Below are 15,363 nucleotides of genomic sequence, written 5' to 3' on the forward strand. Positions count from 1 at the left end.
CAGCGATTCAGGGACGAATCATGCTGTCCCTTTCTAATGAATGGCACTATCCCTTTCGGCTATTAATTAGGGTTGTTAAAATTCAAGCCATTAACTGAGGTCGTGCACGCAAAGGGACGTCAAGTTGTGTCAACCCTAATAATTGCTCGGAGTAATACTGAGCCGAACGGAGCCGAGTTTGCACGAAGGTAGGAGTTTCGCACCCCTGATGGTAGTACTAATTTATTATGTGCTTCGGTCAATAAATGGGAAAACACCAAATAAAACTAAAAACATTCTTTAAATAATTTATTGCTGGAGTTTCTGCGGCTGCACGTTGAGCGGCAGATGCGGGTGCAGCTTCCTCGCGTGCACCCGCAGCGGGTTGGGCTGCGTGAAGGCGGCGGGGCAGTGCGCGCACGCGTACGGCCGCTCGCCCGTGTGCGTGTACGTGTGGAACCGGAGCATGCGCTTCGTCTGCAATAAAACACCACAATAAGTCCGCCATTTGTACCTTCATGTATTATGCAATAAATATAAAAAAAACACCGGGTTGCACTCCGGGAGTGCCGGCAGAAGTGAAAACTCAATGACATTGTAACAGTTTTTCGATCAGGTCACGTGTCCGTCTTACGTCTTACGAATCTTACGGTCACATGATCTGTCGCGAGGTTAACATTTTTTCTCCATCACATAAAGTGCACAGCGCCGCTAAAGAAGTTTTCACTTCAAATAGATTTAAATAAATAATAATAATACACAACAATCATTATTTTAGCGACCCCGAATAGGAAACAATGTAGCTCCACCATATTTCTAGCTGAATTTTATTATTTTTTCAAGATGTTCGTGATGTGATATAATCTATCAGGAATGACTAAAAAGCTTAACGTATTCACTGCCAACGTTTTCGTAGCGCTACGCTCCTAGCTGATCCTAGCGTTTTCCCGCTTTGTAAAGGAAAGCGACAACGAACAGAGAACCCGGCACTCAATGTGTCAGGGATGGAGGAACTACCACCTAAATGGTAGAGGTTGGAGCAAAGTTTGTCCTTGCGCAGCTTGAGGTACGAGTTGAGTTGATGTTCATCTTGTGTGATGAGGGGATGGCAGAGGCAGCTGCAGAGATAGTTGACCCCCCCTGCAAACAAATTTCTATGCAGGGGGGCTCAGTTATCCCAGCAGATTACTGTACATTGATAAAAAACGTGGTTACCGTGTGATCAGCTCGATGTTGAGGTGGTTGGTTCTCTTAATGTTTGCCGCACGTCTAGAGCGTGTTGAGGGGAGGGGAACGTATGAACCAAGGCATAAAGGTGATGTGGTTACCGAGAAACCGCGGCCGCAGATGGAGCACAGCTTGTCCTTGGGTAGCTTGATGTTGAGGTGCGAGTTGAGGTGGTGAGTGAGTGAGCACTTAGAGGACAAGTACTGGAACAAAGAAAATATTTATAATAATGTTACAGTCAGACGAAACAAATAGGTAGAAAGTAATTGAGGGCGCCACTGGGGCCCGTAAAAAAGGATATTTTTTATTTTGACTCTTGACTTAATTGCCAGATTAGATCTCACTGAAATTTTAATTAACCGTTTTCCGAAAAATAACAAACTTTTAAACTCTAACCACGCTAATTTTGCACAAGCTTGGCAGTAAGAATGCATATGTCGTGGCCAGATCATTTTAATCATTTCTTGATATTCCATTTTAGTATAGATCTTTTTATGGTATAATTGCACAGAATAAATAATAGCACTAGGTACAGAAGACACACTCACTAACAAAACGCGTCTGCTACGATCAGCACAGGTATGGCCGCTAGGTGGCGGCAGCGCCACGCGCGGCTTATGGCTAGCCACCAAAATTGGTGTGGGACGGATGTACTTTTAGCTACCTGTAGCAAAGCGACGAAATCGCGGAGTGAGCCACGCCTGCTAATGGTTATGCTAGGTTCACGTCTTAACTACAAATTACTAAAGGTACGATATCAATTGAAAACTATTATCACTACACCTATAAAACAAAGTCCCCCACCGCGTCTGTCTGTTTGTGTTTGCATGTTCGCAATAAACTCAAAAACTACTGAACTGATTTTCATGCGGTTTTCACTTATCGATAGTGATTCTCGAGGAAGGTTTGTGTATAATTAGTTAACCGGTGCCATAGAGAAAAAAAATACATAGAGTGCTCACTCCATACATTAGTTTTGGTACCAAAAAGACTATTATTTTCATAGTCAACATCTAGCATCGAGTAGCGGAATTATCACCAGTGATGTAGCACCGACCGGAAAGTCTTATGTTGTTGAGCGTATATTAGACTCCGCTATTCGATGCTAGATGTCGAATTGTCGACTATGAAAATAATAGTCTTTTTGGTACCAAAACTGATGTATGGAGTGAGCACACTTGTCTTAGGTAATATATCTCTTTATTCCCATGCGAAGCCGGGGCGAGTCGCTATTTAAAATTACGTTACTAAAAATGTCAGTGAGTGGCGGTTGCGGAAGGGACAAAACATTATCTGTCTTTATTTGTTTAGACTGACCTTGCCGCAGTGTGGGCACTGATAGCTGGTCTTGTCGCTGTGGAACAGGGCGTAGTGTTTCTTCATGGTGTCCTTGTTGTTGAGTGTCTTGTTGCACGCCGGGCACGGCCATCTACACACAGGCAGGCTTATTGCAAACATTTAAGGTACACAGGGCCGTCTTAAACTATGCTGGGGCCCATGGGCACATAAGAATTTGGGGCCCTTTTGGAAAGTGAATTAAACTAACATTTTTCTACTATGATCCTCTATTTATTATGAGTAATTAAATATACTGTTACTGTCTGTCCTTCGGGGCCCCCTGATGGGGGCCCTGGGCACTGCCCCGTGTGCCCTTATGGTAAAGACGGTAATGAAGGTAGAGTCAGTCCATGAAAACTGTTATTTTAAACGTCATACTTCTATGAAATTATGACGTATAAATGACACTTGCACTGCGTGGGCTATCAAATCCGCTGCAGACTTTTCTTGGTCCGACTCTACACCGATGGTAAGTGTTGCTATGTAAATAACGTCAGAGACAATAGGGTATTTGATTACTAGTCAAATCAGTTCCTTTTTTTGAACTGTCAAAACGATTTTGCTACTATGGAATTTACATGAAACACTAAGATGTGACGTCACAATCAAATTACCTACTCTTTATAGTTTTATACGGGTTCTAAAATAGAATTGTGTCTAAAAATAACTGCTGTCTACGTTTCTCTATTAAGGCTGTGCATCGCAAAATAACAGGATCTTAGAAAGGTGGCAGTGGCTAGCCCCGGAAATAAACAGATGTGATTTTCGGATATATGTTTTTTGACTATATGATAAGAGATTTCATGCTAGTCGAAACACGAATGCTTAAAATTTTCTCGATAGAAAATAAATCCAAAGTTACCTCTTCATTTTCCTTAAGTACCTCAGTGCAACTAGAAAACACATCCATATCCAGCATAATCCACTTTAAAGTAAAGGTTTTCATCTCGTCTTAATTGTCATAGCAAAGAATATTTACTTATTATCATTACACCGACGGATTTATCATCGTTTTTGATTTTATGAATTCAACTGAAAACGCCCATTTTACGCAATTCGGCTTCTCATTCTGTCATGCGTCAAAGTCATAAGTGCATCCTTTATGCCAGTAATGTTAGATGGCCGTCGGGCCTCAAAGAGGTAAGACCTATGTCAAATCGCGCAGCGCTCCGGATTACGTAAAATTTACATATCCAATAAACGATGAGTCGTAGCTCCATTGAGTAGTAACGGAATCGGAGGTCTACTACAGGTGGTGACATCTTTACAGGCCTATACGTTACGCATGTGTGCGTGTTTGCTTAGCTAAGTCAAAATATATACTCTTTGAACAATTACAACGGGTTAGGAAATTTCGACAGTTGTTGTAATGTATTGGTGGCTGTGTGATATTAGGCATCAGTGAAAATTGCGTCGCCTATGAGTGACCGATCTTCGGTTCTAACCTGAACCATCCTCAACTTTTTGTATTTTTTTTTCGAAAATATCTATAAAAATATTATTTTTGCTTATCTTATTGTAATATAAAAATAAATCGTAAAATAAAATTTTAAAATAAATCTTGTCTGTTTCATACGCAAATAAATTAAAATTATTGAAATATGTGTATTAATAAAATAATTACTTATGATATTTTAATATTACGAAAAGTTTTATTCGTAAGTATTTATTCGTACCTATTTGTTGTATCTTCTAGGACTCTAGGTCACATTATAATTATTTAAGTACCACTAAAAAAAGATCCCTACTTACAAAAACTCACACGGTTCGGGGTTCGAACCCGCGACCATAGGTTTGAAAGCCGCACGCCAGTACAATTTCACATACCTAATTTATAATTTATAATGAATAATGACAGGATACTGTGGAAAAAGTGAAATATGTAATACACTGTACTCTGTTACTATCATTATACAGTTTGTTTTAGCTTGACTAGGAGGAATGAGAAAAACGTGCCGAGCGAGAGGCTTAAATCTATCTGTCCCTTTCTTAAAGTTGCCAATTAAAGAAATGATGATTGGTTTATGACATTTGTTTTGAAATTCATTGTTTCAACATAATTTGTCGGTATTTTTGGCATACATTTAATTACTTTGACAAATTTTGCTTTTTAGTATGTTGCGATGACTCAAAACGTGTCGCCTGGGTTACCAGCGATTTTTATAATAAAACTTTATTGAGTCGAAAGAAATGGTTGTCTACTATACTGGGTGGAAAAAAATAATAGGCTCTGGAGGGAAAGTGCCTTAAAACCTTAAGTTGGCTCATTTTACTTAAATTAAAAACTTATACCTAAACACACTCGATCAATTAATAAATTAACTCTCAAATTAAACATTCTTTTATTTTTTTTAAGAAACATCTATAGTTGGTCAAGCAGATCTTGTCAGTAGAAAAAGGCGGCAAAGGATGATGTTTCGCTCCCATACAAGTTTGGCCCAACACTCGCTAAAACATGGGAGGTATATTATCAGGCTCTAAACATGAAATGGAAGTCCCGACAGTAATTAGAAATTCACGGACACTTCACAGAACATTATAAAAGCGGGATTTCTCTACGATTTTGAGGTTAGAAATTCTGCCGTAATGGGTATCAATAAGGTATCATCGTACGGATATGTTAAATATTATTATGCCTTATTACAAGGAAATAAGGTGCCGTAAATAGTGTAAACATATCCATGATATTAGGCATTTAAAGGCTGTCAAGGAACAAAAATCGAATGAGTTGATATTACGTTAATAGATTTTTTTAAATACCTATGATAATACGTACATTCAATACGCGTTCCATAAATTAATAAGCCATAACATGCGAACCGGAATAGAGTATAACAGTTAGAGCTATTTTATAGTAAAAATTGTTATAGCATCAAATGTAAAACCAATCACTTAAGTAATAGTTATTTGTTTTACAAGGGGGCAAAGTTGTTGTTTAACCGCTCGTGCTAATATTGATACCCGAGCAAACGAAAGATCCCAAAGTTGAACCACGAGCGTAGCGAGTGGTTCGAAAATGGAATCTTGAGCGTTGCAAGGGTTTCAAAGCACGAGAGTTAAACAAAATTTGCCTCCGAGTGAAACACAACATTTTTCACCACACCAACCCGAAGCAAATATTTAATGTAAAATATCAAACAAAATCAAACCAAATAAATCCAAATAAATGTTTTTAAATAACATTTATCATCCAAAATCATCATTTAAAAGTCAATTCTACCAGCAAACATAAGAAAACAACTCAAAATTTGCATTTGATTACTTTGCCTCACATGTGAATAAAATGCAACTTTGCTATCAGTTTTTGAAGTGCAAAGTAAGCCTTTCCGAGCTGGTGTGGTGAAAACATATTTACTTCAGTTCCAGAGAGAGAAGGGAATATAGTAACCATCACAGGATTGTTATAATAAATTCAATAACTTTTCCAAAAAAGAAAGTTTGTTTATGTTTGCCTAAAAGGCAGTTAATAATAAACTTAAATTATTTCAAATAAATTAGGATTCTTAAGTTGTAGGTTTTTATCATATACGCAATTTATAAATAAGTTAGATATACATTTTCCCTTTACTTTTAGTTTAAGTATTTAAATGTATTTTTAAGTCTACATAGTATAAATATTCGTGTTTTAGTTTAGTTACTTTAAACCTATTTTTGTGTTATTCATACCCTGATATCAAATAACGTTTTATAAAAAAAACAATAATCAATTTTAAAGAAGAAATAAACGACTCCAATGGGGAAAGCCGGTGAAAGTTAATTGTAAATTGGTGCTCATCTAGATTTCATACCATCAAATAAATATGTAATAATTAATATGAAAACACAATCCATAGCGACTCTATTCGTTCTATATTCGTTCGCTATTCACACACTATTCACTTTTGACGTAAGTCATTTGGGCATGTTACAATTAAAGTCATTGGAAAAAAAAGTTTTTACTGTATCGCAGTTCTGTTTGCAATTTTGATACTTAGTGCTTAAAACAGTATGTCGTTAGTGGTATGAATGTTTTTCTTTGAAGAACATTATAAGTAAGCGTTATTAGCATCAACCATCAGGAACATCGTAGAAATGTATTCTGCTGCCATACATTTTTGTTTAGCTCTAGACGTCCATTTATAAACTGTCATTGATTCTATGTAATGGCGCAGGATGTGTTGATTTGGTTTAATTACTCTTTTACTTATTTTTGTTACTAAGAAGTGTCCGTTGGAATCTAATATATGTATGAGATTGTAAGAAATATGATTAAATTTATCATATATATGTCGGCGGCCGATCGTAAGATCAGGCATATCGTGAAATTCCTAGGCATATCGTGAAACGTGAAAATCTTTGACTCGTTCCCTGAGTCGACGGAGCCCCGCGGGCTCCTATTTCTGGGCAGTTTGCCCTTCGGGCATCTGAAGCAACCTAACGAACCTATCCTACCTATGTATTGGTTTAATGTGACTATCGTCAAAACATTACACAGGAACATTACGATCTGCCTGATCTTACGATCGGCCTACGACATATGTATGCTTATCGAATGGTAGGCTAAATTCGGCGTGATCCTTTGAAAAATGTAGGCGCGAATAGAAGGATATCGTCTCATAGACCAAAGTATTTAACTATCTATCGGTGTATATACCTATGTACTTAGAAGTCTAAAATATCGTTTATAATAATAATAATAATAATGAGTTGGTGGCAAATAAGCATACGGACCTCCTGATGGTAAGCTTTCGCCGTAGCCTATGGACGCCCGCAACCCCAGGGTTGTAGCAATCGCGTTACCGACATACCTTTCTTGAAGAACCCCACACCCACACTGATGGAGCTCCAGGAGAAAACCTCGGCAGGGAGCGTCCGCGGGAGGGGCCTCACACTGCGCGATAATGTGAGGATGAACACCCTACCGACGGCGAGCGGTACGGTGATAGAAAGCGGCCGTTGGCATCATGTCAAACAATTTTTCAAAGCACAGCCCATCATTGTACAAGCGGTAGAACACACATATGGAGATACGATATATTTATACTACGTACATGAATAAAATGTAATTCCATATCAATAAGGTTGTAATTTGCATTTAGTGACCGTAAATCCCAAGTAAATCTATTTTCATCATATTTTAATATTTTACCAAAAATAATCTTCTCTCTTTTCTTGTGTTATTTTCTTATTATCAATACTCTTATAATACTTACAATTAACTATGCTGTTAGCATCTTCCAAAAATCAACAATAAAAACTGGCTACGTAGTCTTAAGTTTATTACAACAATATATGTAATTATTTTATTATTTGCCATTAGTAACAACGCCATCTATTTCTTTTCTGTCCGAATTTAAGTTCCTGGCGGACCGCGTTACGCGTTATGGTAGTTAACTGTTTTGAAGTTAGATGGAGTTCAAGTGCACCGCGAAGCGCTTCCATGTGTGCGTGCTAGCGGGGGGGACGAAGCTTGCGGGTGTGGCTTACGAAACGCTATTCGCGGCTTTGGTAGGGCCTTAAGCTTCTGGTGCTTTATTTCATGCATGGTGTAAAATTATCTATTTTAAATACAGTCAAATAGGTACCCTATTGGACCCATAATTTGTAAAAAGAAATATTATTAGTGTAATATCCGTAGTTATTGTGTCTGAACATTTGCAAACATAGCATAGGGGCTGTTCATAAATTACGTCATCTATTTTTGAGGATTTTTGACATCGCCCCCCCCAAAAATCATCCAAAAATCATGCTTCATCATCCGATCCGATGGAGACACCCCCCCCCCCCCGAATTTGAAATGTCGTAATTTATGAATAGCCCCTTAGTTATTAATTATTATTGCTTATTTCAAATAAAAACTGAATGAGACAAAATGACGGTTTTTAACACACTGTGCAGTTTAAGGAGAAAAAAAGTGTTTCTTGAATAGGTACCCTTATAATTTTGTAAAAAATAATTAACGCCCCAGACTGCTATTGACGTCAACGTAAAATCGTGACAACGACGCCAAAGACGGCATTTGACGTTAAGACGAAACAGGAGCTGAGTTTTAAATATTTTAGGTAAATATACCCGTCTCGCTAACGGAAGCGGCACCTAAAAGTAGTGCGATAAGGACAAGGCGAAAAATCCTGCGTAAAAATCTCAAAAATCGAGGTTTCGTACTCCTCTGTTTCCTCCTCCAAAACTTAACCAATCGTAACCAAATTTGGAAATCTAAATGATTATGAAATTATCTGTGTCGGACCGTTTTGCTTTTTTGGCTAATTGATATCAGTTTTGAATGCCACGCCTCTCATTGCGGCATAGTCAATTAGGCCATTTTGGCCATTTTTGAAGGGCTCTAGCGCCTGAAGAAACAAAAATATCAAAAAAAGCAAAACGGTCCGACACAGATATTGACAATATTAATCTGTGTTGAAAAAATCATTGCTCTAGCTTCAAAAACCACGGAGGAAAACGAGGAGTGCGTTTGTATGGAGAAATGACCACTCCCATTGGCTCTTAATAGTTTTTTGATGAAAATCTACTGAAAAACACCCCACTTTTAGGTTGGCATTATTTATTCACATAACAAAATATTACCCCCGTGGCGTCAGTGGCACGGCAAATGGATGCGCCGTTTGGCGTTCTTCCTCTAATAAGCTATGGTACCTTTTCTTGGGCGTATTGCGGTGCTGGTTCATAACATGCATCTTGTAGGCCATGATGGAAGGAAACTGCATGTCGCACTCCACGCAGTACCTGCAACGTTATGGTAAGTTTTGTGTCTATCCCAGAACTATTCTTGCTTGGGGTTGGTACTTGGTACTTGGCTACTAAAGGACGTCGAACTCAAAGATGTCCTTCTGTTCTGCAGGAAAACAAGAAGATTTGAGGAGAATGGTGAGGGAATGCCGCCGGGACAGTAACCTGCAGCTCCGACTCCAGGGAATCGGGCTGAATGAACGCGACACGCGATCGACAGCCCGCCTGCTTCCGACCAGGCGTCCCTACACTACATCTACATCTACATCTGGTACTTGGCTTGAAACAGGAGGCGTTTTCTTACGAAAAATATATATATTTGAGATTCTCACAATGAGCTCTTTCATTTGACATGTAACACGATATAGTTTGAAAAACTTAATATTTTAATTTCGCATTTACCTCCCAAAAGTGCCCTCCGTGTTTAAAATTAATTTGTTTACGTTACATGTACACAAATAACTTAAATAAGTTTGTGTACATGTAACGTTTGTGTAAGGTAAACAAATTATGTAGCAAATTTCAACTTAATTGGTCCAGTAGTTTCGGAGAAAATAGGCTGTCACAGACGGACAGACAGACGCACGAGTGATCCTATAAATAAGGGTTCCTTTTTAGGGTTCCGTACCCAAAGGGTAAAACGGGACTCTATTACTAAGACTTCGCTGTCCGTCCGTCCGTCCGTCCGTCCGTCCTTCCGTCTGTCTGTCACCAGGCTGTATCTCACGAACCGTGATAGCTGGACAGTTGAAATTTTCACAGATGATGTATTTCTGTTGCCGCTATAACAACAAATACTAAAAACAATAAAATAAAGATTTAAATGGGGCTCCCATACAACAAACGTGATTTTTGACCAAAGTTAAGCAACGTCGGGAGTGGTCAGTACTTGGATGGGTGACCGTTTTTTTTGTTTGCTTTTTTTCCGTTTTTTTTTTTTGCATTATGGTACGGAACCCTTCGTGCGCGAGTCCGACTCGCACTTGCCCGGTTTTTTTCCTTTTGAGGTACGGAACCTTAAAAGCCGTGGTTACGCACTAGTTTATATTTATATTACTTTATAAAATCGAGCCCCAATGAAGACTATATTGGCGCAGTCCGTAGGATCAGTGGGGAGACACTCCTCCTATATCGGGCATTCTCGGCTCCGTTCCGCTCAGCATTGCTCCGAGCAATTATTAGGGTTGACACAACTTGACGTCCCTTTGCGTGCACGACCACAGATAAGGTAATGACTTGAATTTTGACAACCCTAAATAGTCGAAAGGGATAGTGCCATACATTAGTAAGGCACAGCATGGTTCGACCTTGAATCACTGTCAAAACTTCGGTTTTGTAGGAAGTGTCCTTTTAGTACTATTATTTATTCTATCCTCATAAGGCCCAAGGTTCTACCTATAGTACTTAACTTATTCAGTACGATGTAATTTAAATCATATTCAATTGGAACAGAGTCTCATTTGTTTTGTTTCGTACAGTTTTCAAACAAAAACAAAATCAACTCTATTCACTGCACTAAAGGTTCAAATTTCAGTGACAAATTCTGGATTTATCATTTGTATGGCTGGGCCCAATTTTCAAACAAAAACAATTAAACTCTATTCACTGCACTAAAGTTTCAAATTTCAGTGACAAATTCTCGATTTTCCATTTGTATGGCTGGAGGCTGTGGTAGGATGTGATACCTGGATTCTGGCGGTTCGAGCGCCAGCACTGGGTGCGCCATCTTCTGGTGCTGACGGTAATACTTCCACTTGGAGTACATGCGCTGACACTGCGGACACTTTATTGGGAGATGACTGTCTCTGGAATCAGGAGAAAATGTATTGGAATCTTACGCCCACCCTTACTTGGCATAAAGTTTAAAGTAATAATGTATTGTTTGTCATATTATCATTAGTCCTAATTCTGAAACCGTTTGCTATTCAGGATTTTCGTAAGGTTATCCTATAGATAGGTTAGGTTAGGTTTGTTTTATGGCAATCCTGGAAAAATACGCGTTTCTGAATCAAAATATGATTAACGAAAATGCGAGAAAACAATACATTATGACTTAAAACTTTATGGGAAACAATAGAGATCCGAATCTTACACGAGTTACACGTCATTTCAAGATCAAAGGAGCCACTGAAAAAAAAAATCCGATAATTTTGTCTATTTACCTCTCTATCGCTCTTGCATTTTCACAAGGATATTTACTAACCTCATGTGGCGCTCCATGTCGTGCGTGTTTCGCCTGGTCTTCCGGCAGATGTCGCACACTAGCGTCGCGTGCACCGTCTGCCAGTGGTACGTATGATCTTTTTTGTTCCTGGAATATATTAAATAAATACATATTATATTACATTTATACATGTAAAGGACATTATAACACAATTTTTTTTTTTTTTTTTTAAATATTGGGGACATCTTACACAGATCGACCTAGACCCAAACTAAGCATAGCTTGTACTATGGGTACTAGGCGACGATATAAACATACTTATATAGATAAATACATACTTATATACATAGAAAACACCCATGACTCAGGAACAAATATCTGTGTTCATCACACAAATAAATGCCCTTACCAGGATTCGAACCCAGGACCATCGGCTTCGCAGGCAGGGTCACTACTCACTAGGCCAGACCGGTCGTCTAAATTGATTAAGTCCCACGGTAAGCTCAATAAGGCTTGTGTTGTGGGTACAAAGACAACGATATATATAATATATATATATTTATAAATACTTAAATACATAAAAAACACCCATGACTCAGGAACAAAAATCTGTGTTAATCACACAAATAAATGCCCTTGCTGGGATTCGAACCCAGGGCTTTCGGCTTCACAGGCAGGGTCACTACCCACTAGGCCAGACCGGTCGTCATACTACTACTACAATCTACTACTAAATATACTACTACTACAATCAATATTAAATAGTTTATGATGGACTCACCAGAAGCAAGCCTCGGACCAGCTGCAGCCCAGACACTGGTACCTGCGCCTGTGGTACTGCCGCAGGTGCGCCTGTGTGTGCTCCTTCCGCACCATTCTGTCGCAGTAGCAGCAGCGGTAGAGGTAACGATTGTGTGTCCCGTCTGCTTCCTTTTTAATGTGGTCTTTGTGCTTTACCTGAAATGTTAAATATATTAAGAATGGGTCACTCACGTATTTTCTTAATATATTTAATATGTCTGTGTCTCACGGAAGTTTTGTTATTAAAATTTACCTGAAATGTTAGGTTATATTACTATAGTCTGTATTAAGGTATTTATTTAAATAAAAGTAAACAAACAATTTGGACATTTTTGGGTAGTTAAAAAATTTATTGGTTACCAACCAAATACAAAACCGGTTGGATCAGTCACTGAAGAACCTGACTTTAACCTACATTATTTGATCATGTAATGTTTTCAACTACCCTCAAATGGCTTAAGGAGCCATTTGAGGGTAGATTTTGTTTACTTTTAAATACCTAAAGATATAGACTATAAATGTTCTTACCTTTCTATGTCTATGATTGACATGAGCCTTCAAAGATTTCATCTGTTTATAACTGAATCCACAAAACTCACATCGGTACGGCTTCACCTTACTCTCAACCTCATCTTCCTTCTCCAAAACACACCTCATATCTTCACTCATCTCAACCTCCGTAAAATACTTTGATACATCTTCACTATAATCCATCATTGTTTTTTTGAATGTTAAGGGTTTCTTCTTATATCGTTTTTTCGCTTCTTTGCCATAGTCTGAGTCATCATCATCATCTGTTATATGCGGTTCGTCGTCAAAAGCATTTTGCGTCCAATTCTCTTCTGCATCACTAACTCTTTCCACTTTTACTTCTACTTTGTCTTGATTTTCATTCACATTACAAACTTCGATTTCTACTTGTTTAATTTTATCTTTTTTGCTTTTCTTTTTACTTTTTTCAACTTTCAAATTTACTAAAGGTTCTTCGGATTTTACTTTTCTTTTCTTCTTTTCTATAGTTTTATTTTTTATTTTTCTTTTTTTAGGGGGAACATTTATTATCTTATCACTAAGATCAATAGCTTTTTCGACTTTGATGTTATCATTGTCTGTGTCTGTTTCATTTCTCGGTGATTCATGTTTGATGGACTCTAGAGAGGGAGTTATAAAATAAGGGTTTTCGTGTAGAACTTGACTGTCTTCGAAACAAGCATCATACTTATCTTTAGTTCTAATGCTGAGACAGGATAATGTGTTTTTTATTGCCTGAAAATTTGTAAAATAGATAAAATAAGAACTCAAGCTATAGACATAAACTGACTTTTCAGTAGCAGATGCAGGGTTTTTCAGAAAAAATAGTACCATTTACCTAGTTTTTTTCAAAAATTCATTAACATTTGGGTTATTTAGACTGAGATTCAAAATGTTATCATTTACTTTTTTCGAAAGATCATCAACTTTTGGGCTATTTAGACTCCAAATACTATTGAATATAAAAAAGTGTCCCCAGTTTTTCATACAAATTTGGGGTGTCAGTTTTGTGATGACGGTCTGGGTTATTCCCACTAGTTACCACCAAGTTCTTACCAGTGGTAACTACTGGGAATTTTTTTCCCACCTTTTACCACTGGTAACTACTGGGAATAAAAATTCCCAGTAGTTACCACCAAACCGAGTTGGTGGTAACTACTGGGAATTATTTTTCCCATGACCTACATATTTACCCCGTAAATGATTGCAGGTGACTATAAAAAACAACCTGTATTTATTCTGTTTTATTAGTATTGTAATTTAACAAAATTTTGGTGGTAACTACTGGGAAAAAAAAAATCCCAGTAGTTACCACTGGTAAGAACTTGGTGGTAACTAGTGGGAATAACCCTGATGGTCCATGCAAAATGTATGTGAAACTGAGCCACAAAACTGACATTTATCTGGGGACACATTTTTTTTTAATTGATAGTCCTCGTGATTCTTAGTAGCAAATTAGCAATAACCCAAAAGTTAAAAGATTTACGACAAAAAGTAAATGGTACACTGTGAAAATGGCCATAATTTTTATAATTTATAATAACTTACATGTGTTGATTCTTCAAGAGCCGTGTGGGCCCGCCGCACCTGGCCTCGGAACAACTGGAATCTTCTCAAAGTTGCATTACATTCCCAACATATAAGTATGTATGGCTTACTCAATGCCTGTAAAGGAAATACACTCTTATCCATAACAGACTTGAGAACTAGAATAAAGAGCCACTAACTAACTAGGTAACTAAATATTTTGACTCAGCGATCCAAAGAGAATCTTGGCCTCCGAAACAAGAGTGTGCCACCTGTCCCGATCCTGCGCAACTTCCTGCCAGTTACTAAATAAAGAGCCAGTGGGTCGAAGGAAACCAAAGGATAAATAAATTTCGACCAAAAATGAAAACCCTAACCCTAATATTGGGTCCTCATACCTTGTAGCCAACTCGAAGTCTAGTACAAATAGTATTAGTTTTTTTTACAGGTTTTTCACGGGCGTAATACTTTGTATATCTTACCTCCGTCCTCTGTTTTTCGACCAATAAACTAAGAAACATGTCATAGTCCGCTAAAGGAGAGAGCCGGCGGTCCGTGCTGAGGCAGCCGCGGCATATTAATTCGTCAGATTCCGTTTTTATACAGTTCATTTTTCATCCACCACTTTACCAATAAGAATTACGTGAAATGTTCACATTGCAACATGGCTTAAGTAAATAATCAATGGTGGTCAAACCAGCATCCTTAGTAATTTAATATTTGTTTAGGATTTTGATAATAAACTTGGAATTTTACACAAAATTAATGAGACAATCCTATACTATACAAAACAATATACATACACAATACACATCGACAGCGAACAGCGAACGCAAACGCTGTTCTGTCAGCTGTCAAAACTAGCAGCTATAAAATTTCTGAAGTTTCTGAACGTTTGCATGATTAAGAGCTGTTCAGACGGGATGATCAAATCGGAATGAAATTGGCGTCAATCTCCAATTTTATCACCAATTTTAAATTTATGGTGTAATTAGAGCCCTCTAAATTGAAAAAAAAAGCCCCAAAACGAAAATACTGGCGTCACAAATTGGTATTCTTGCGTCCGCACC

The 15,363-nt window shown here is 37.9% G+C and overlaps 1 protein-coding gene across 1 annotated transcript; it reads right to left on the reverse strand.

Annotated features, from left to right (window-relative positions):
• Positions 1-281: 281 nt before the first annotated feature.
• LOC134802359 (zinc finger protein 583-like) lies at positions 282-15,059 on the reverse strand. The gene is made up of 10 exons (XM_063774983.1): positions 14,776-15,059; positions 14,315-14,431; positions 12,764-13,501; positions 12,216-12,391; positions 11,474-11,581; positions 10,956-11,075; positions 9,178-9,267; positions 2,524-2,635; positions 1,308-1,409; positions 282-456 (listed from the first exon to the last, which is right to left on the reverse strand). The coding sequence occupies exons 1-10, from the start codon at positions 14,902-14,904 to the stop codon at positions 289-291; spliced, it is 1,860 nt and encodes a 619-aa protein (XP_063631053.1). The 5' UTR covers positions 14,905-15,059; the 3' UTR covers positions 282-288.
• Positions 15,060-15,363: the final 304 nt, after the last annotated feature.

Source organism: Cydia splendana, chromosome 24 (assembly GCF_910591565.1).
Source record: "Cydia splendana chromosome 24, ilCydSple1.2, whole genome shotgun sequence".
Lineage (NCBI taxonomy): Eukaryota > Metazoa > Arthropoda > Insecta > Lepidoptera > Tortricidae > Cydia > Cydia splendana.

Excerpts from the sequence above, each read along its gene's own strand:
- LOC134802359 (XM_063774983.1), bottom strand. The coding sequence starts at position 14,904 with ATGAACTGTATAAAAACGGAATCTGACGAATTAATATGCCGCGGCTGC. Across the intron at positions 11,582-12,215 it reads TGGTCCGAGGCTTGCTTCTG|GAACAAAAAAGATCATACGT; the intron begins GTGAGTCCATCA and ends AATATATTCCAG. Across the intron at positions 2,636-9,177 it reads CGCAATACGCCCAAGAAAAG|ATGGCCGTGCCCGGCGTGCA; the intron begins GTACCATAGCTT and ends GCCTGTGTGTAG.